Source organism: Lissotriton vulgaris, chromosome 4_2 (genome assembly GCF_964263255.1).
Source record: "Lissotriton vulgaris chromosome 4_2, aLisVul1.2, whole genome shotgun sequence".
Taxonomy (NCBI): domain Eukaryota; kingdom Metazoa; phylum Chordata; class Amphibia; order Caudata; family Salamandridae; genus Lissotriton; species Lissotriton vulgaris.
Window position 1 is genome coordinate 14,474,924 of NC_141692.1, and position 22,411 is coordinate 14,497,334.

The following is a 22,411-nucleotide window of genomic DNA, read 5'->3' on the forward strand; positions in this document are numbered from 1 at the left end:
TCAACAGGAAGATCCTGTGCTACAGGAAGCATGGAAACAAACGTTGGAAGAAGAGGACCCTCAACATGTAGGTCTCTATTTCTTTAAGAAGAAAGGGTTGTTATACAGGAAAGGAAACCCTACACAAAGAGCCCAATTGTTGATACCCGGTCCATTTAGAGAGAAGGTGTTGTACTTAGCTCACAGCCATTTGCTCGGGGGACATTTTGGGGCTGACAAGACAGAAAAACAAATCACTGATCTGCTCTATTGGCCTGGGATATATCAACATGTGAAGCGTTATTGTTGTTAGTGTCCCGTATGTCAATGTAACAGTAGGTACCGTCCACCCAGAGCCCCCTACAACTCCTCCCTATTATAGGGGAACCATTCAGTAGAATAGGCATGGAAATATTAGGACTCTTGTTACCTTCCAGTAGTGGGTGTAGATACGTTATTGTTATGGTGGATTACGCCACACGTTTTCCTGAAGCCATACCCCTACGCAGGCCTGACGCCTCTAATATAGCAAAGGCCATGATAAATGTTTTTTTCACGAGTGGGATTCCCCAAAAAAATCCTAACTGATGAAGGGACTCCTTTCAAGTCACGACTAATGAAACAAGTGTGTAACCAGTTAGGAGTTAAACAAATCCGGACATCGGCTTATCATCCTCAGACAGATGGCTTAGTTGAACGATACAATGCCACCATAAAGAGCACACTAAAAAAACTCCTCGCATTGGAATCCAGGAAATGGGAAGATATGCTACCCCTGGCTTTGTTTGCCATCAGGTGCAAAGAACAAAAAAGTACAGGGTACTCCACCTTTGAATTGTTGTATGGCCATAAACCACGCACATTGTTAGAAATGGCCCAAGAAAGGTGGGAAACCGAACCCCATAATTCCAAACCCATCACGGAGTATGTATCCAACCTAAGAAACCATTTTGGACAAATAAGGGCTATTGTCAGACAGAACCTGGAGGGAGCTCAGGAGGCCCAAAAAAAACAATACGATAAAGGAGCCAAAGAAAGAAATTTCCAAGTGGGGGTTCAGTATTGCTTATGATGGCATCCTCTGATCACAAATTGTTAGGACAATGGCGGGGTCCCTATACTATACTCGATCAGGTTACCCCGGTTACATACCGTATTGAATTAGATCCAGAGAAACACATCTCCCTGGTATACCATGTTAACCTGCTTAAAAAATGGGAGGGTCCTGTACCAACAACCGTGAACCTGACAAGGGTGGCACCAACCCCCTTTGACCAATGCATAGATCCTGATTTACAGGTTCCCTACGAGAAAACCTAGCAAAGGTGTTACAACCTTTGCAGGATACATTTTCTACTTCTCCAGGTAGGACATCCTTAATTGAACATGCAGTAAAGACATCCCCAGGGAAACGTGTGTGTCAAAGACCCTATCGCATTCCTGAGGCACGTAGACAAACCTTACGGGAAGAGATACAGAAAATGTTATAGATGGACATCATTGAACCCTCTGTAAGTGAGTGGAATTCCCCTATAGTTCTTGTTCCCAAACCGGATGGGTCGATCCGTTTCTGTATCGACTTCAGAAGGATTAATAAAATATCAGAATTCGATACATATCCCCTTCCCAGGGTAGACGAAATGGTGGAAAGAATAGGACGAGCCAAATACATAAGTACCCTGGATTTATGTAAGGGATATTGGCAAATACCCTTCCGGAAGGAGGACAGAGAAAAATCGGCCTTCTCTACACCTGATTACATGGGGCACCAGCAACCTTCCAGAGGGCAATGAATGTAATTTTATAGCCTCATGTGAAATACGCGGGTGCATACATAGATGATATAATTATCTATAGTGAGACCTGGGGGCAACATCTATGTCATCTCTCCAATGTGATACAGGCTCTAGGAGGTTACGGTTTAAAAATTAATCCCTCTAAAAGTAATCTACCAGCCCAAACCGTCCGGAATTTGGGTTACTTGTTGGGAGAAGGCGTAATAAGACCACCAGCCTCCAAACTATCTGCAATCTCTCAGATACTCCTGCCTAGATCAAAAATAAGACCTATGAGCGTTCCTGGGGTTATTGGGGTATTATCGCAGATTTATTCCCCAGTTTTCACAGATGGCAGCCCCATTAACAGACCTACTCAAGAAAAATTGTAAAACGGAAGAAATCCTCAAACGTCCTCCCTTAGAGGTGGTACGTGCTTTTGAGTCCCTAAAAAGGGTTATAACATCTGATTCAGTGCTAACCAGCCCAGACTATTCCCTTCCTTTCATCCTACAAACTGATGCTTTGGATCAAGGGTTAGGAGCTGTGTTATCACAGGAAACCCCACAGGGAGAAAAGCCTATACTATACATCAGTCGTAAACTATTTCCCAGAGAGAAAAATTATGCCACCATTGAGAACGAAGCCTTAGCCATCAAGTGGGCCATTGATTCATTGAAATACTATCTGGGAGGCAGAGACTTCACGTTATATACAGATCATGCCCCTTTAGAGTGGTTAGCCAGGAACAAGGGACATAACGAAAGAGTACTCAGGTGGTTTCTTTCCTTACAACCGTATTGGTTCCGCATCAAACACAGAATGGAAGCGACCAAGGAAAAGTGGACTTTCTATCTAGATTTCCTCAGGACTTGACCCCATGTAGAAGGACAGCAAGGGAAAGGGGATGTGAGGAAGGACTTACCGGTATATCCCCATGGGCGGAGGTTCCCCGTGGTCAGCCTGCTAGTCATGGAATTCTGGACATCGGAAGGAATCCCGATCCAAAACACCGACGTCCATGATGTCTTTCTGTGCACAGAGAGCCGGCGACCTGAACCCGGAAGGTGTTGGGGCTAACCCCGGGGGCAGTTGCCAGAGGCCATTGAAAGGACAGGATTGTGAGATGGACGGGGGTCACTCGGATGGTTCTGAACACGAGGAGAGGACGCCAGAAGGAGAAGCGGTGATAGAGTATCGAGGAGAAAGGACCAGCATGAAGGAATCCAGGGTCGGAGACGTCGCGGAAGAAGAACCGGATGAGTCGTGCTGTGAGGACTGGTGGAGTCCCCTGGAGGAGGCTGGAGAGCGGCCGTAACTCCGGAGAGTTACGGCAGAGCCGGTGAGTGGGGTGTGCCACGGGACTTGGAGGGAGGGGGTGGGTAAGAACGGGGCACGGGGAGAGGAAAACCTGAACACTTAAAATCTGGTAAACTTAATCCTGCGTATGAAGCACTGTATAGGGCAACTCCTTAGGCTGAACACGCATCTTGTACTTTATCTTTTTATTCATTTCTGTTGTAAGATGCCTTGTTTTGTTTTGAAATAACGGAAGGTGCTTCTTTTAAACTGCTGACATTCCATCCTAGTCCTTTACTTTCTCCCATGCTATTACTTCTTCCCCAATCATTGTACACTCCCACAACTAGTTATCCGATACCTCATAAACTCTAGAACACTGCACGGTGTGGTGACGGGTTAGCCTTACTACTTCCCCGAGGAACCCTTTGATCTGACGGCTCTTCTTTTCCCTCTTTTATGAGCCTCCGGGGAAAACCCTTGGACTCCGACGACGAGGAGCCTGGAACATCGCCCTCCACAAGACCGAAGAAGAGGAAAGAAAAGAAGAACAGTGTGACCCTTGGACAATTGTTTCCCCTGACTTTATACCTGTTGCAAATAAACCATCACTTATTCGCACCTATATACTGCCTCCTCCCCTGTATATCAAACCTGCGCTCCCACATTAGTATTCCAACAAATCGATCTTTAGCCCACCATGCCACCTCAGAATAGACCGAGCCATACACAAATCTATATTGAATCAAGTGATCAGCCACTCAGCAATAGAAGATTATGAATCTTGGGAGCTTCCACAAACTATGGAAAGGCTGCAGGGCTTTCTTTTGCAGTTTGTTTAAATTAGTGAATTATGGTCACATCCTTTTAGTTGGGGCTTTGTGTACTACGTACAGTTCCTACTTAAAAGTTTACACCTGAGGGGATGTGTGTTAAGGACCAGCTGTGAGTGGTAAAATGTGCTATAAATGTACTTTTCTCATTCAATTCCATTGCAGTCTCACATAGTATTTAGCCTTTACCCCGATGCCTTACTAAGAGCACTTAATGTACTAGTACAAGAAAGCAAATAAAAATGCAATTACCTTTATTGACTGATTGATTCATGAATCAGGAATATTAGGGATAGATTACTAATAAATTCTGTTGATCCAAAAGCAGAATTAATCTGCTCTGTAATTGATATTTAAATGGGGCTGGAAGAGGGGGATGCAGATGAAACTTTAATCTGAAGGTTTAGGCATAGAGGGACTGCGCCCCCTCTTACAGCCCTGTTTAAAACAGTGCAATGCAGTACATAACCCTCGATGATCCCAAACACTGACAAATAAAATGTAATCTGTCACTAGAGTATTTCATAAAATTCTACATTCAGAATTTATTCACTCTTTGGAAGAGACTACCCCCTCTCTCTTTGGTCCAGTGGATGAAGGCGCCTGCACATTGAACAGCCTGTTCAAATGCCTCATGCACCCCTTGAGAAATAAACCATTAATCCCCTACTTCAAATATAATCACAGGATCCTTAAGAATCTTTGTAAAAGTCTAGAGAGGCAATGGCTAAAAAACTGCATGACTGATGCCAAAGTCAACCTTCTATAAAGCAGCTCTAAAAAATAATATGTTGAGGTTATGACAGCAAAAATCATACTTTGAGGAGAGGATAGAGGAGGCAGGTAATACAAACAAGGAAATCTACAAAGTCTCAAAAAATGTCATGTCCCCTGCGGTCTGCATTAGATTGTACCAACCCACTGTAGAACACTGACACCCGTTGGCCTCCTATTTCCAAGATAAAATCAAACTATTCAAGCCAGCCTAGTGTCAAGAATGCTGTCAGTGGAGAAAATTTGCTCCAGCGTAATCCTTCCCTCATTGGCCTCACTTTTACATTTTCAGCATATCCCTTTGGTGGAATCATTAACAGCCTTACATGCCCTAAAATCAGGATTGGCAGCTGGCCACTGCCCCTCAGTCTATCAGCGATAGTTGCAACTACCATTAATCCACTGGCCAATAGGGATTAATGCATCTTTGTCCTCAGCAATAATTCTGGTATCATAGAAGCAGGCTAAAGGTTTGCCCCTCTTAAAAAAAGCCCGCAACGGACCTCACGGAGCAGTCTAGCTATAGGCCAATGTCCCTAGTATCAGATAACAAGGAATACTGAAGAGAATATATAGAAAATAAAAAATGTATGATAGAAGAGTGATAAAGGTCTGTCTTATGCATGGTGTCTGTATCTTCACTATACTTGTTGAATTAATTATCAAACATTTGCCTCAGTATTCAATTAGTTATATTTGACTTTGCATATTTACTTAAAAGTTAATAATGTATGAATGAGATAACACACAAAAGTCAATGAACATCTGAAACATAGCTGGCACGAATTAAAACACAAAGGCGGACGTAGTGGGATGAGGATTGTCCTTGGCAATGTGGGAAAGCATGTGGATGCAGTATTTACATCTACAATTTCTTCATGTTTTGCTTACTCTCTGGGAATTTTCCCTGATAAATTCCAGCTTCATTGACCATTCAAAATGTGTCAGTGGAAAACTGTCAGAGATGAGGTATTCATCCTATGCAGCCAATTCTGTCCCTGGGTCAATATCCTAAGAAGAAAATTAATGTTACTCATAATTATGGTTCTTGCACACATTTGTATTTGTAAATGAACTAGAACTCAGCCCTGCACTTACCATTGTGGCTTCAGTACAATTTGGTATGAAAAGAATTCCATTACATCATTTCATAAGATTTTTTTAGTATTTCTCTAAGTTCATCCGTTCACAAGACAGTCAAAAATTAAACGTTCAGCCACATTACATTTTTTCCTGTGTACAGAGCTCAGGCATCCTGTGTTCCGCCTCTTCTGTGACAGTATAAAAGATATGCCCTGAGCATGAGACTTACAAAGGACACAGGAAGGTGATCAGCCGCAGAGACTCCATCACCCTACTCCTTACTCTCCTAGCACCATGAGGGCCATCCTTGCAGCTGTCATCATGCTCCAGGCACTGATAACTGGAGGTAAGATGGCCATAACCTTCTGTGTTCTTGAAGTGTGTCAACGCGCAAAGGTGCACATTGATATGAAGAAGGTAGTGTTCAGGATAGGTCTTACCTCTTTCCAGAAATCTGCTGTAATGTGACATGGTTCAAGCTAACTCTTACTACTCTCACATTATTGCCATTTCCTCTTCTCCCCTGTGTTCTTCTTCTTTAGCTCAGTTTTAAACACTCTTTAATTGCAATGGATGTCTCCAAACCTAAATGTTTGTGTTCTCTAGGCTCACCCTTGATGCACTCTGGAGTAGGCTATGACTCAACCTTGCCTCAATGACTTGTAGTCCTCAAAGGATGTCTCACTTTACAGAGGTTCTGCCCAGTTACACCTTGCTATGATTTGAAGTTGCAGTAACTGTACCCAGGGACTATTCCTATATCTCTCCTATATCTCTCTGTGACATCAGAGTCTATTGACCTCAAATAACTGAGCACTCTTTGCTAGTGAATGTAAATCATCATTAACACAAATTGGATTGTGTTTCTCAACAATGATCCTAAACATTGTAATAGGTGCAATGGAAGTATGATCACAATCCCCTTCAGGGTACCTGTTGTCATGGTGACCATTAGATTGCCAATAACACAGTTGTGCATGAAAGTTGACTGTAAGATGGAGGATGGCTGCTGCCAGCAGAGACACAACAGATTCTGTAGTTTCACAGCAGCTTATTCCTGCCTCATGCTCTTTTGTCCCCAGCGTATGACAGATGGAAATACACAAGGGTCCCTCTAGGTTTACAATGCACTCTTGGAAGCAGAGTAAACATGCTATACTTAGGAAGGACGGTCTGCTTTGTTGGATATTTTTACTATTAGAATGGACCTAAACTGATTCGTAAATAGTAATAGATGCTGCATTTCCACACATATGTCTTGGAATAAACTACCTGTTTGTCTTTATTTAATTTTTGTATACCTTCCATTAGCTTTTCATTTTAAAACAGTGAGCCTGACTCATTAAGACATTAAACATAGTAGCTGCATTTGTGGAGATTTCTGATGTATACAAATTGACAAACATTTCTAACAACACTCTTATGAACATGTGACATTCATATGATTCAGAGAAATCAGTTTGTACATTCCAATTTGACATCTGAAGCTATACCTGCTTACGTATGTTCATGAGAAAAAGCATTTATTAAATTCATGTTTTGCTTTTCTCCATGAGTATAACAAAATAAATCCAGATTAAACATGGCCTTGGGTTTCTCTAAAGCAGCAGATGCTACCTTTGATCAGTTGATATTGTGTCCTTCCAGACATAATCAAGAGGTTTCAGAGGATCAAGCTAGAGGAACGTTTACTTTCCACTGGTGAACTAGTTCTCATCTGGTGACCACAGCTTCTTCAAGACCTATTATTATCTCCATCTTGACATGTCAAGGGTGTAAACAGGCTTCACTAGCAGGACCTAGACACATGTAAGTTTGAGTGTTATCGCGTGTCTACTGCAACTATCCAATGGATAGGGGCTGGGCCCCTTCAGGGTCAAGACACAGCTGTTTCCACAGTCCTCTGTCAGGCGTACAGGAGTCAGTAATGTCTCCATCTGTCCCACTTAGTTCTATGCTGGGGGTGGGTCACATTTTAAGTGGTGTAACCATTTGGCCATTGCTGATAACGTTGAATGGAAATAAATTGCAATTGACATGCGTTTCCACACAGAACTTACATCAGTTTGACTCAGTTTCTTTCTGGTGAAATAAATCCTATTGTCTCATTTAGCCCAGCGGTGAGCTGGTAAAATTGTATTCCTGAGTTTGGCTCTTCAAATAACAAAGCTATTCTCTACGATGGCCCAGTTACTCTCATGAAGTTTGAAACATAATCTGTCCCAATACCCAGAATGATACATTCTTGGACTGTTTTTCTGCTTGTTGGCTATTGAGCTAATGCCAAGCTTGATATCTTGTGCTCTGTCTTTTTTGCATATTCAGGGCCTCATTCATGAAAAGTGTTGCATCGCTGGGGGAAACAGAGATGCAATACTTTTCAGTGCGTCCTCCTTGCGACACCATGGATAAGCCGTATTTACTGTACGGTGGTCCATGTGGCAACGATTGACAGATGCGTCCGTAATCTTGACGTATCTGTCTGCTCAAAACCTGCGTACTGCTGGAGTTGTGCTGTAAGCATGACGCCACTCCATTAATGCATGGGGGAGGCCTATATGTTTTGCACTGCATCACCCCTACGCCTGCTGTGGGGCAGACATAAGGTTGACACAGTGGTGTCTTAAAAGTGGTGCAGTAAAATCTATTCTATGAGGCTTTCTTGAGTTGTAACGCCCCCATGCATACATTATACCTGACACAGGTATAATGTATCCAGGGGTTTAAAAAGTGACACATCTGCAGTTTGTAAATATGACGCAACATGGCACATTATTAACAATGTACTCATCAACAAATTGATGCAAGAGTGTTGCAAAGACCTCATAAATAAGCCCTTTACTTTGTTCATGTCCTGAGACTAGGGTTTATGAATTTTAATTAGGAATGTTTTTATTGACTGTGTGACTCTTTTCTGGATAGTGTTGAACCAAAACAAGATGTATTGATTGATTGGAAGATGTATAAGGCTTGTGTCCAAACTTAACTTCAAAGAGGATGTGAAAACTATTCAAAGCCAAATATACTCACAATTTTACCATTCAAGGCACCTTCGCTTGTTAAACCAGACCTTGGCTGGACCGTGACCAGACAAGCCGGGGAATCTGATCCATGCAGCACCGCAGCTGAGCTTTGGCAGACTGGAATGTTGCAAAATGGCGGAATATATAGATAATCTATGACTGGCCCATTAATTGTTCTATACTGGATTACCTGTCAGTTGCTAATTCACTTTTATGGGACACGTTATCGAAATGTGACAGATAAAAGTTCTAATCAAGATTTTATTTTGAAAACTGTTTTGGCATACTTTCTCCAGAAAGTTTACACCTCTAACAGCAAGTTACAGTTTAGGTGTCAACTGTTTTACAATGACATCAACAGTTTACTTAGAAAAGTAGGATAATAAAGTACATTTGGTTCATTCCTCAGTAGGTACAGAATGTGCAACTGTTGATTGATCAGCAGGTATGACCCACAGAAGAGGTCTGAAGTTCTGTTGTGATCCTGTGTCTTACAGGACAGGACTGGCTACCGGGTGCTTCAGTGGGCTGCAGGGTGGGAGCTGCTTTCACGGCTGGGACAGGTTTACTAGCCGGGGTTCTGCGGGCCATGTTCCCTCTTGCAATGATTTTAAATAAACATTGCAGCAGCAAATAGTTTTAAAGTGTGTTTTTCCCCTGTTTATATAGAATGAACGCCCAGTAGCCAGTCCAGGCGTGGCGTCTTCCAAAGCAGAAATGCCTTTCATTTTAGCATGGAAACATGGGTTATTGAACATGCAGCAAGGGATGAACTGTGATTCCATCAAATGCCTGCTCATAGCATGTTCTTCTGTTCCGTAAATTTGTCATGGAGTTATAATCCAGAGTATGCAAAAACACAATCACTGATTGTTAAGTTCAGAAACCATTCTAAGCTATCATAATCACTACATCTGTGCTACTTTATAATTCTATTATTTCATTTATTGTATTCATTTGCTTTTCAGGCTTCTCTCTTTTCATTTTGGTAGAAGGTTTGAGGTTGTTAAACACATGCAGCCCAATGTACTAAAGTGGTCGGGGGGTAGATCATATCGAAGGGCGGGCAGAAATTCTCTCTGCCGGCAGAGTTTTGCCCTCTCTGCGTTAGACTTGTGATTCAGAGTTTTTTGTCACCTGTATATCAGCAATTTGAAATTGTCTAGTTCGAGCGAGACTTTGTGCCTCCTAGCATGCATTTCTGAGGCTAAAACACCACCTGGCGAGAATTTCTTAAAATTGGAAGTCGCTGTAGGTCATTTACGCTCATTTTAATGTGCTGAACAAGCTCCGGTGCTAAAAATCAGTGCAAGCAGTGCGACGTGCCAAATCCTGCCAACTCGCTGAACTCGCAGGAATCTTGCACAGTTTACGTATCTGTGCCCAATACCAGAATGGAACTCTGCGTGTTCCACCCACCATTAATCATATCTTAGTAGATAGGGCCCTGTTCTGCTCTCTCCCTTTGACTCAATGCAGCACATCAACTTTGGTTGCCGCTCTTTATTGAGTCAAATGTTAGTAATTCTATCCCTCAGTCTTTACCTGTCTCTAAGTTTGTCTGTCTTTGTCTCAGTGTATTTGTATTTCTTACTATCTGCCTCTGCCTTCCCTCCTAATCCACCTCCCCTCGCTCGCATTCCCGCCCCAGGCTCTCCCGCCCCCATCCAGCTTCCCTCCGCCATCTGCCTGCCACACTAGAGCTGCGGACGCCTCAATCTCCTCCCACCTCGCATGGCCGTCCTTTCTGCCCGCCAGCACTTCAGTTCCGCCCTGAGAGCATGGTATTATCTTCTCATTTCCATCACGTCCATCGCTAAAAGAGAGGAAGGCTTACAGGAAACATCCTCTGCAGCGGGGCTTATCTCGACTGGGACAGTAATTCAAAGTTAAATGACGCCCCCCCACCAGTCTCCCGCCCCCATCCGGCTTTCCTCCAAATCCGCCTCCCCTCGCTCGCATTCCCGCCCAAGGCTCTCCCGCCCCCATCCAGCTTCCCTCCGCCATCTGCCTGACACACTAGAGCTGCGGACGCCTCAATCTCCTCCCACCTCGCATGGCCGTCCTTTCTGCCCGCCAGCACTTCAGTTCCGCCCTGTCTAAACCATGCCTCCTTTCTCGTCCTTGCCTCCGCATCAGTCAATCAGATGCTCATTCTTGTTTCTTTTTACTTTCAAACTACTTTTTTCGACTGGGACAGTAATTCAAAGTTAAATGACGCCCCCCACCAGTCTCCCGCCCCATCCGGCTTCCCTCCTAATCCGCCTCCCCTCGCTCGCATTTCCGCCCCAGGCTCTCCCGCCCCCATCCAGCTTCCCTCCGCCATCTGCCTGACACACTAGAGCTGCGGACGCCTCAATCTCCTCCCACCTCGCATGGCCGTTCTTTCTGCCCGCCAGCACTTCAGTTCCGCCCTGTCTAAACCATGCCTCCTTTCTCGTCCTTGCCTCCGCATCAGTCAATCAGATGCTCGTTCTGGTTGAATATTGTGATACACTCTTTTTACCACCTCAAGTAATTTTGCATCAGAAGTTAAGTGGTAGAAATTATATAGCAGGCGTTTTGCCATTGGTATGGCCTGGTAGAACTGTCTAGAGTATATTGCAACATGTCCATCACAGAAAACATTTAATGTGGTTTCTAATTGTGTGTTTTGCTTCTGCATCGTCAAGGCCGGTTAAGTCATGCTCATTGATGGTGATGTGTTATATGTATTATCACTGCGTCTGCACAGGTCCGGCTAACTCCCATTCTTCACAGGAGCTACTTCTTTATTATTACTGTGGTTGTGCTTTTTTATCCATGAACAATGTTCAAGTCCTGTGAAAGTTTGAAAGAGCGCCTGCAGAAGGAATCACGTCTAATATACTTCTATGGCTGCACATGACTATTTTTTTTTTTTAACCGTAGCTACCAACTTTTTTTATTTTATTTTATATTGTACCTTTACGTAGTGCGAACACTGCCCAATAGTACTGAAGCCCTTCACATGAGCACTAGCTGCCTTACACAAGGACACATTCTTCTTTTGTAGGCACAGGGAAAGTGATGTGCCCAAAATCACAGGATATTGAGCCGACGCCATCATTTAAAAAACATCAAAAATTAGCGGGGCTTGAGGTTTAGCCACTTTACATGTAATTAATTGTGTTTAGTGAGGAAAGCCTTTTAAAATGCAAAACAAACAGCGTGATTGTTGCTGCTCTCTCATTGGAAACAAACACTACATTTCCCAGCGTGCATTAGGCTGTTCCTCAGAGCTTGGGTTTTGCAGGCGCTTAAACACATCACAACGCGTGCTCAATTTCAATCACAAAACGTGAAAAAAAGTAATCAAACCATAGCTCATTCGAACAACTTCTTCAAACGATAGGTTTGCGAGCACAAAAAAATAGGTTTCATTCATTGACAGAAGTCCAAAACGAACAACTAAAAATAAATGCGTTTTCAGGATTCTGTACTACAGCTCCTAATGAAAGCCGATTGAAAAACACAGCCTCGACAAAATATAAATCACCCACAGTGAAAACAAGCACTGGCGTTGCCAATAGGTCTCGCAGTAGGAAAGTTGGAGCTATTACAATTGCAAATAACAATGCCTTTTAGTTTTGTTTTCATTTTAAAAACATAAAGGGCTTTGTCATTTACAAAACCAATAGCTCCAACTTTCCTACTGCGAGACCTATTGGCAACGCCAGTGCTTGTTTCTGTTGTGATCTTCATTCTGTCTCAGTTCTTTGCTTGTCTCTAGTCTTCGTCTCTTCTTTATGTGCCATTTGGAGTTTACGCTCCATCTCTTTTCTTCGCCCCAAAGAATGTAACTCTCTGCTACATTCAACGTCCATCCTCTCACTACTAGTTTATGGTTCATTTGTTTTGTATTTATTGTTACATTATACTGTGCACCAGAACTTTCTTATCTTCTCCTTAGCTCCAAAACATTTCAACCCAAAGAGTGAAAGTCCCATACTCCAGGCACCCAGACTCATTCTTACGCCTGCATTGTTTTTTGTAAAAATAAATAAAAAACAAGTGATATACAGAACTTTCTATTGAATTTCTCTTTCCTGCAGATTGCCTATTTTGCGAGCGGTGTTTTGTTATCCACACCAGCAGCTGCTCGGGTATCCTCACACAGTGCCCTCCTGATGTCACTCACTGTGTCACAGGCCAAGGGAACAGCACAGTGGGTGAGTGCAACGTGTCCTGTATTTGTAACACGTGACCCATTGGAAGCATTGTGGTCATTGTTGAAGGTGCCTGAAAGCTTCCTGTTTGACCTCCAAAATACACTGCCCTTGTGTCCACAGGGAACCAACTTCTGTTTGGCTAATATGTGCTGTCTGGTCTAAGTTCCTCAATCCTCACACCCAGAGCTCTTTCTTGCCTGATTTAAAACAACTCATAATTTGCAAACAATTTTTGGAAGAAAGCAAGCTCAGGAAGGGAAGAATTGTGGAAATGGATATAAAGGGACATGACGTAAAATTCATCAGTAGAATGCCAAGGAGTAAGCAGCATTGTGGATGGAGGGAAGTGTGACACCCAATTCATAAAACATTCGGAAAAATGGATTGCCCAATTAAAATGATAATGTGATGAAAAACATAGACCTATGTTTAAAAAAAAAATAACACATGAACTCTTGCTTGAACACATTAACGCTGAACAAGTAGTGGCTGCACCTGTTTCATAACCGATAAATCACCAGACTCCTTCAAGATGACCATGTATGTGCTGCAACCTATGCTCAGATCTGTTTTATGTTACATCAAAGTATGCATTTTTCCAACAGGGAGTGATATTATTCTAACTGCGTTCAAGGACTGTCTGGATCCTTCTCAGAAAGCAACCTGTGGCAGAGAGTTCTCCATCAAAACCTCAGTGTTTTCGGGAAAGCTCAGCAGAACCTGTTGCGACTCCGACTTCTGTAATAGAGGGGCTGTGCAGGGTATGTACAGTTTGTGACTCTGAAAACTGTAACATACGGATGGACATGGTGCATGCAATCTGTGACTCCCACATCAGTAATGCAGGAGATGCGTAGGCTATGTGCAGTCTGCGACTCTAACATCTGTAACAGAAGGAAATCTCAGGGTATTTGCAGTCTGTGACTCCAGCATCTGTAACAGAGGAGTTGTGTATGATACATACAGTTAGTGACTCTAAAAACTTTAACATAGTGGATGTGTAAGGTACGTGATGTCTGTGACTCCCACATCGGCAATGGAGGAGAGGTGCGGGGTACATGCAGTCTGTGACTCCATTATCTGTAACTAAAGAGATGTTCAGGGCACATGCAGTCTGTGACACCATCTGTAACAGAGGGCAAGTGAAGGGTGAAAATACTTTGCCCCTCTGACAACAGAGGGAGTAGCAGAGAAGGTCCAGTGACAGCGAGAATGTGCAGGGTAAGAACAGGCAGTAACAGTGAGTGAGGGTATGTTTGGAAGGACGCAGCATAGGGGAGCAGTGGGGCTTGTGAGAGTGTGGTGGGTGTTTGGTGTTTGCATTGTGTGTTGTGTGTGGTGCATTGTTGAGGTTGTCAGATAGTGCAGGAGAAACCGGAGAAATACCCTCTGGTGTTGTCTGGTGGGCCTTGACCATAACTCAGGGACAAGCAGCTGGGCTGAGGTGCTTTGGATGAGTGGATGACCATGACCGGGACTCTTGAGACAAAAGCTGAGACTAGGACCTTGGGATGCCTCACAGAAGGGACTCTTGATGCAAGAGCCTTAACAAGGTCCTTGGGATGCCTTCTTGTAGGGGCACTCGAGACAAGTGCCCGGACAAGGTCTTTGGGATACCATACGGTAGGGACACTTGTGACAAGTGCCCAGACAAGGTTTTTGGGATACCATACGGCAGGGACTCTTGAGAAAAGAGAACAAACAAGGTCCTTGAGATGCCTCACACCTGGGATTCTTGAAACAAGTGCCTCAGGGCCGGGACTCTTGAGACAAGTGAATTGCCCAAGTAAGGTCCTTGGGATGCCCCACATCAGGGACTCTGGAGACAAGTCCCTGGAAACGGTCCTTTGGATGCCACAAGACAGGGACACTTGAAACAAGTGCACTGAAAAGGTCCTTGGGATGCCTTACTGCAAGCACTATTGAGACAAATTCCTGAGCAAGTTCCTTAAGATCCCTTAAAGCAGGGATTCTTTAGACAAGTGCATGGACAAGGTCCTTGGGATACCTCATAGGTGGAACTCTTGAAACAAGTACTTAGATAAAGTACTTTGGATGCCTCAAGACAGGGACACTTGAGAGAGGTGCCCTGACTAGGTCCTTGGGATACCCCAGGGCAGCGACTCTTGAGATAGGTACCTGGACCAAGTACCTCGGAATGGCTTAAGGACAGCGACACTTGATATAAGTGTGCGGACTATGTCCTTGGGATGCCTCATGGCAGGGACTCTTGAGACATGTGCCGGGAAATGGTACTTGGGATGCCTTAAAGCAGGGACTCTTGAGACAAGTGCCTGGTCACGGTACTTGGGATGCCTTAAAGCAGGGACTCTAGAAACTAGTGCTCGGACAAGGTCTTTGGGATTCCTCATGGCTGGAACTATTGAGCCAAGTGCCCAGAAAAAGTCCGGGGGATGCCTTATGGCAGGGACTCCTGAGACAAGTGCCCCAAAAAGGTTCTTGGGATAATTCACTACAGGAACGGTTGAGACAAGTGCACGGACAATGTCCTTGGGATGCTTCACAGCAGGTTCTCTTGATTCAAGTGTCCGTACAAGGTCAGTTTGCATGCCTTACGGCAGGGACTCTTGGGACAAGTGACCAGACAAGACCCTTGGGATGCCTCATGGCGGGGACTCTTGAGACAAGTGCCTGGACAAGGGCCTTGGGATGTGTCATGGCAGGGACACTTGATACAAGTGCCCGGACAAGGTCTGTGGAATGTCTTACGGCTGGGACTATTGAGCCAAGTGCCCAGAGAACATGCTGGCGATGCCTTATGGCAGGGACTCTTGAGAAAAGTGCCCCAAAAAGGTCCATGGGATAATCCACTACAGGTACTGTTGAGATAAGTCCACAGATAATGTCCTTGGTATGCCTCACAGCAGGTTCTCTTAATTCAAGTGACTGTACAAGGTCCGTTTGGATGCCTTACGGCAGGGACTCTTGAGACAAGTGCCCAGACAAGGTCCTTGGGAAGCCTCACGGCTATGACTCATCAGACAAGTGCCCAGACAAGGTCCTTGGGAAGCCTCACAGTTGGGACTCTTGAGACAAGTGCCTGGACAAGGTTTTGGGCCAAGTGCCCAGACAATATCCTTGGGATGCCTCACTGCAGGTTTTCTTGAGCAAGTTCCTGGACAAGGTCCTTTTGGATGCCTTACGGCTGTGACTCTTGAAACAAGTCCCCAGATAAGGTCCTTGGATGCCTCATGGTTGGGACGCTTGAGAAAAGGATCCAGACAAGGTCCTTCTGATTGCCTTACCACACAGACGCTTGAGATACATGCCCAGACAACGTCTATGGTATGCCTCCCGGCAGGGATGTTTGAGAAACGTGCCCAAACAAGACCTTGGGATGCCTCATGTCAGGGATACTTGAGGGCACACAAAATGGTAAGAATGGTCACCGCTAGGCGGACACTGTACTTGTCGCCTAGGTAAGGCCAAGGGGACATGAATGCCTCACATTTGGTAGCAAGTTAAAGCCCCAAAGCTGTGACCCGGTGGACAAAGTGACAGAAGTTGAGCTGTCATAGCAATTGAAAGTGATTTATGAAGGGCCATCATGACTGTAAGGTTGATGCATTGCAGGATTAGGCAAGTTATGGGTATTAATATGGAATAAAGTATAGGATGTACACTGTATAACCTGATATGAGATGACTTGGGTTGCAATCCAAAATAAGTCAGAAATGAGCATGTTGATGACCAATACCATCATGACAAGTGTGTACCAACTAATGATGTGAATACACTGTGGCAGTTCTAATGCCAGAAAGATCTTGGTCTCCATAACTAATGAGAAAGAAGGAATGTCCGGAAGGGCCGTGAGATGCTCGCACAGCTGGTGGGGGGAGGGCATGTTAGTGGGAACAAGGCACCAGACAGCAGCATCAAAAGGTGGCAAAGAGAGGCTTGGAGAAGCAGTGCAGAATTAACAAGGAGATATAAAGCTTTAAACAAGTAGTCAGCAAATGGTGAGTGTGAGGAGAAACTGTTAAAGAGTCTAGAAAATAAGGAAAAATAGTAGTTCAAAGGGCAATGAGAATGGAGAAACAAAAGGGAGCAAGGGGGTGAGAGGGAAGATGAAGTAGAAGTTGGGAAAGAAAAGGAGAATGAGCTGGGGGGCCTTTAACAACACTGGAGCTGGGCACGAAAGGATGAAGGCTCCAAGTGTCCAGGTGCTAGCCAGGAGGGGGTCAAGTGTCATCTGCTTCATGGCTGGTTCCCTCTGAGGCTGCAAGTAAGTAGAAAATGGGGGAGGCTTAGAACATGGAAGAAACCACTCCTGGGGTGGAAGAAAGACACAAAGAAGAGTAATATGCAGAATGAAGAGAGTGTGCGTGAGGACATAGATGGTGAAACACATTTAAAGAAACGTCAATGAAAATGGAACATTAGATGTTCAAGTCTTCATTGGCCTGATTCACAAAGGTAAATTACATTTTAAGTAACTGTTCAACTTTCGGCTGTCACAAGATCTGATGGAAGTAACTTTTTTATATTTACCATTTGTGTATATTTTCAGAATCAATTTATATTTTGATTTAGTAGCAAAAAATGCAATGGTGTACAGTATTGTTGCCCTTACTTCTCACACACATTAAACATACAATCAAGCTAGTGAGCTACTCAAACCACACACATTTCTACAGCACTCACTGATAACAAATCCTTTTTATAGACAAACATGCAGTTGAGAAATCTGGGAATCAAGAGAAAAATCTAACATTTCTGTAATTGCATACAAAGTGGGGTGTCTAAAGCTAATGGTACGAGAATATGGTCATTGAGACATGATTTAACACCATTTTTATGGACATAAACATGCTTCTCAATTCCTGTCCTTGGTTGTTTCAGTGCCTACTTCAGACAACACACCCAACGGATACATATGTGAAGATTGTTTCAATGACCAGTCCACGGACCTTTGCACACAAACTGGAGTCGTTCAGTGCACCGGGAAGCAGAAAGCGTGTATCAGCTTCTCTGGAACTGCCTCCAGGCCTAGTGAGATTCATTAATTCTTGTACTTAACAGTTATATATCCTGCAGCACTGCTTCAAACTAATTATTTAGATTGTAATTCAAGGCTAATTATTTGCAACTCATAGAAACTCATTGAATGTCTTCAGCAAGCATCATATTTCTACAAAGCACACATCATGTAGATCTACCATATGTATGTCTTTGGTTATGTTTACAAACTTATAGCTTTGTTCCTCTAACATTTGTCAGGCAGGTCTTAATCTAAGTAAGTCACCTGTTCTACTTGGAAAGCTTAGTTCCGACTGCCAGAAGGCCACCTATTGTAACATTCTTGTATAATATCCAAATTCCATTCCATTACGTGCTATAACATACCATAATATGGCTGGATTATACAATTCAGTGAGTTATGAGATGCACACAACAATTACTTCTTACTGATAATTAAACCAGGGCTTTGAAAATATATTTGATGTGTTTAAGCAAATTCAGTAAAACAGAGTCAAGTGAGATCATTTCAAATCAAATCATATATTGCAAATCATTTTGGCCAAGCTGCCTGTTCAGGACACATATTCTGTTAGATTTCTCAGGAGCAGGAGAAAAAAAGTGTGTCCAGTCCTACCAATGCTTGGAAAGAGAAATTGTGGTCTATATGAGCAAATTGAGCAGGGCTTGATCTGCATTTTCCTATCTAAAAAAGCATAAGGCTGATGGGGTGAATAATCACAACCAGAGTTTCCATTTGAGACCTGAATGGCAGGTGTGCTTTGCTAACATGAAGATGGTGGATAGAAGGGTGGTTCCACTTCTTGACGTTAGATGGCAAACCTTCAAATGAAATAAAGGTGATGATGACTGTCACAACTTCAAGTAAACTAAATCAGCAAAATCATGCATATAACTAATTCGACAAATATATGTTAATGATTTCATTAGTACTGGTCCAAAATCTGAGTGTAACATTCCAAGGAGAGTGTCTACTGGATTTGAAAATATTACTATCATGGTTGTCATAAGTAAAGCTAGTAAAATTGTGAGCCCATTTTAAAAAGTTAGAAACCCATTTGTAAAATTTCCATAAATGAGTTATCTCTCCACATCTGAATTTAAGCGCATATTATATTCTATCACAAGTACTGATATAAGAAAAAGTAATGACTAATTCCACTGATTGGAAAAATATGTCTTCACAGCCCTACTCATATTGTATTCATCCAGTGCCATGAGCTGCAAAACTGAAGGTAACTGAAAAGGTGAATACAATAGGTGCAGCTACCAAATACTATTTACAACCAAGAGAGGGCATCATATCCATGCCAAATTTAGAACTAGAACTCAAATCCTCATCATGTAAAGAGATACAGTACTGTGCTTGATATGCTTTATATTTTACCCAAACTCTAAAATGCCAGCTGATGCACAACCCTATAACTACCAAATCTAAGCACAATACATCCACAAGCTTCATTTTCAGATTACTCTTGGTTGTCCTGCCTGTTGGGGGAAGAGATGATAGGATGCATACATAGATACCAAACAATACTCTCCCCTCATTCTCTGCAATTCTCAACTTTCTGCTATGACCACATACCCATCATACAGGTCATCCCAAGGGAGCCCTTCAAAATACCCTCCGAAACAATGAGAAGATCTAGAAGTTAGTCAGTGACAAGTGAGCAGAAAGGTGATAATCCAACATTACAACATTTTCCCACTTTGTCTGCAATTCCCACAAGGTAAATGCTCAGTAATTCACAGCTGGTGTCTTACCCAGCCATGACACACCTGGCATCTTGGCATGTGTACATGTCTCAGCTATTTGAAAGAACTTCCACTCATTAACACACCACTGAGATACAGAGGTATTTTAAGTTGCATGCTTGAATTAAGTCCACCATAAGAGTTTGCTCAAAGAGATAATAAAGAAAAATAAAACATAATTTCTGCCATGAAGGTGGTACACCTCGTGGCTGCATTTTAATTAATAACAACTGAGTAGTCTTGGTTTTCAGTTCAAGAAAATGTGCGAAGTGTCCAACATTCTTTGCAAAATAATAAGTAAAATAGGAGTCCAATAACTGTATAACATAACATGATTTCTCACATACTCTCTATCAAATAATATGAGACTATTATGTACAAGTCAGGCTGACAGTGTCCTTGTCCCATGCAGAGCTCTTAATTCTCATCACGAGGACAGGTATGGACCGTCTGTAACGCTTACAACTCAACAATAAATGCCAGGACCTGGAACTTGTGTCAGGAGGCCTCCAACAATTACTGTTGTGGGTCAGCAGCCAAGCAAACTCCTTGGGCACTAGGATGGAAGTGATTTCCTTCCTAAATGCACAAAACCTTGATTTAACAGCAATGTTAATGACTGATTGTTGTTTTTGTTTTTCAACAGGTGAAGCTTGGAGATCATATAGCCTGAAAGGATGCACTACCCAAGATTTCTGCAAACTTGGGATTTTTAACCAGGCAGGAACGCAAGCCTACAATTATGCATTAAAGTGTGCCCCTGCCCTGAAAGTTTGAAACCTTTGTTCATTCCCCATAGGCACTCCGACTCCAGCTTAGTAATTGTTGGTAGGCACATTCTTAAAGCTCAAAACATATTTGGAATGTCTCTTCTTGTAAAACGGAGGCCTTTGAACTCATATCAGCCTCTCTGAGACACAGTGTACAAGCAGCCAATGTGCTCAGTAAAATCCAGGCCAGCATGCTGTTTAACCACTAGCTTCTCTATTCAGCCATCTTAAGCACCAGGGCATCTCAGAGGCTTATCTGAGATTAATGCATTTAGTGGTCCAAGCCAACCCTTCCCTCCCACCCCTCAAACCCCTAGCCCCTAATCCCCCATCTTGTCTTTGGCCCCCCTGCCTCCTCTCTTGGACCTACCCCAACTCTCAGCTCCTTCATCTCCCATCGTCTCTCCTACCCCCCTTTCTCATCCCGCTGTCTCACCCTTCTCCTCTTGTACACCGTACCTTGTTACCCTTTCCGACCAGCATCTGACCTCCCCTGCCCCCTCATTCCTGGTGCTCGGCTTTATGCTCCCCTTCTCTTGATCTCCTCTTGATCAATCTCACCCACCCTCCACCCTACTCAACGCTTCAGCTACTCCTCCAGCCTCACTTACCCCATTATATGCCCCCATTCTAATAATTGTCTCTCTTCTATCCTCCTCCCTCCCTCGGACTCCCACTCCCACACCACCTCCCCCGCTGATGCTCTTCATCCTCTCCCCCCTCGCTTAACCGTCTCCCACACCTCCCCAACAGCTCCCCCTTTTCCTCCGCCGATACCTCACGTTCACACTCCTTTGTTCCCTCTAACAACAGACAATACACCAGGTATGCTAACCCATACTGGCTATTCATCTCATTCACCTACCTGTCCTCCAAAATTAAATGCAATCCCTACGTCTACCTCCTGTTTACCCCCTACCCCCAAAAAAGATCCGCCCCCTCACTATAAATCCCCCTCTCCCCCCTCCCGGCTTCCCCCTTTATGCCCCATGCTACCCCCCCTTGACCACTCTAACCCTTCCAATCTCCATATAAAAACTGATGCACATTACACCTCAATTCCTACGCAATCACTTCTTAAACTCAAACTTTTCCTTCCGTCCCTCTTTTTAGAGCTCTCCTCTCTCAGAAGCGATAACTCCTTTTAAAAGCCCATCCCTCAGATCTTGACCACACATCAACCAACTCACAATGCACCTTACAAGTCACACTTCGACACTCATTTCAATCCTCGCACAAACACCCCACCTTTGTCATTTCCAACACCGACACTCCTACCCTCCCCTGTAACTACGCTACCCGATCCAAACACAATGAACCCTCCTTAAGCGTCCCACCCTACAATACCAACACGACATTCCCGCCTCAACGTGATACTCGGCCTATAACCTCTGAAGCAAATTTTTCTTGGGACTCCCCTGTCACTCCCTCTTCAGCCTCGCCCACAATCCCTGTTCAATCTACTATCCAATTTCTCCAACACAATGGTTCAGCACCCCACAAAATACACAGATTACAATGGTAGTCAAAACAATGATCAAGAAAAACAATTCAGTAGGACTTAAAGTTTTCTTTCTTTATTTTATTCAAAGTCTTCATGCAAAACGTAGCCAACGCGTTTCGTCCGAAGGACTTCTTCAGTGCTACAACAAACAGATATACAAAATACATATATTATACAAAAACTATTTAAAATTAAAACACAAGTTTGTGATACATCATGATTACAACAACACAGTGTACATATCACTTGGTCATCAAGCATGATTCGCCTACTGAAAGGATTTGCTCTTGAGCCTGTATAACTCTTTGCTCAGACAAACAGAAGCTGCATGGATTTGTCGCCTTCGCAGTATTTCTAACGGACTTAACATCAATAATGAAATGTACCATTTCTTATAACAATGCCTGTTTTCAAGAGAAAGTAAT

General features: G+C 43.5%; 1 protein-coding gene across 2 annotated transcripts; it reads left to right on the top strand.

Moving 5' to 3' along the window:
- Window positions 1–6,037: 6,037 nt before the first annotated feature.
- LOC147718135 (phospholipase A2 inhibitor and Ly6/PLAUR domain-containing protein-like) lies at window positions 6,038–20,489 on the top strand. Of its 2 annotated transcripts, XM_086919208.1 has the most exons (6): window positions 6,038–6,089; window positions 7,869–7,871; window positions 12,840–12,956; window positions 13,562–13,717; window positions 17,820–17,969; window positions 20,359–20,489. In XM_086919208.1, exons 1-6 carry the CDS (start codon window positions 6,038–6,040, stop codon window positions 20,487–20,489), a joined length of 609 nt encoding a protein of 202 aa, XP_086775334.1. The 2 variants fall into 2 exon arrangements, with proteins under 2 accessions (XP_086775334.1, XP_086775335.1); XM_086919209.1 differs by lacking the exon at window positions 7,869–7,871.
- The last annotated feature ends 1,922 nt before the right edge of the window (window positions 20,490–22,411 follow it).

Excerpts from the sequence above, each read along its gene's own strand:
- LOC147718135 (XM_086919208.1), top strand. The coding sequence starts at position 6,038 with ATGAGGGCCATCCTTGCAGCTGTCATCATGCTCCAGGCACTGATAACT. Across the intron at positions 12,957-13,561 it reads CCAAGGGAACAGCACAGTGG|GGAGTGATATTATTCTAACT; the intron begins GTGAGTGCAACG and ends TTTTTCCAACAG. Across the intron at positions 17,970-20,358 it reads TGGAACTGCCTCCAGGCCTA|GTGAAGCTTGGAGATCATAT; the intron begins GTGAGATTCATT and ends GTTTTTCAACAG.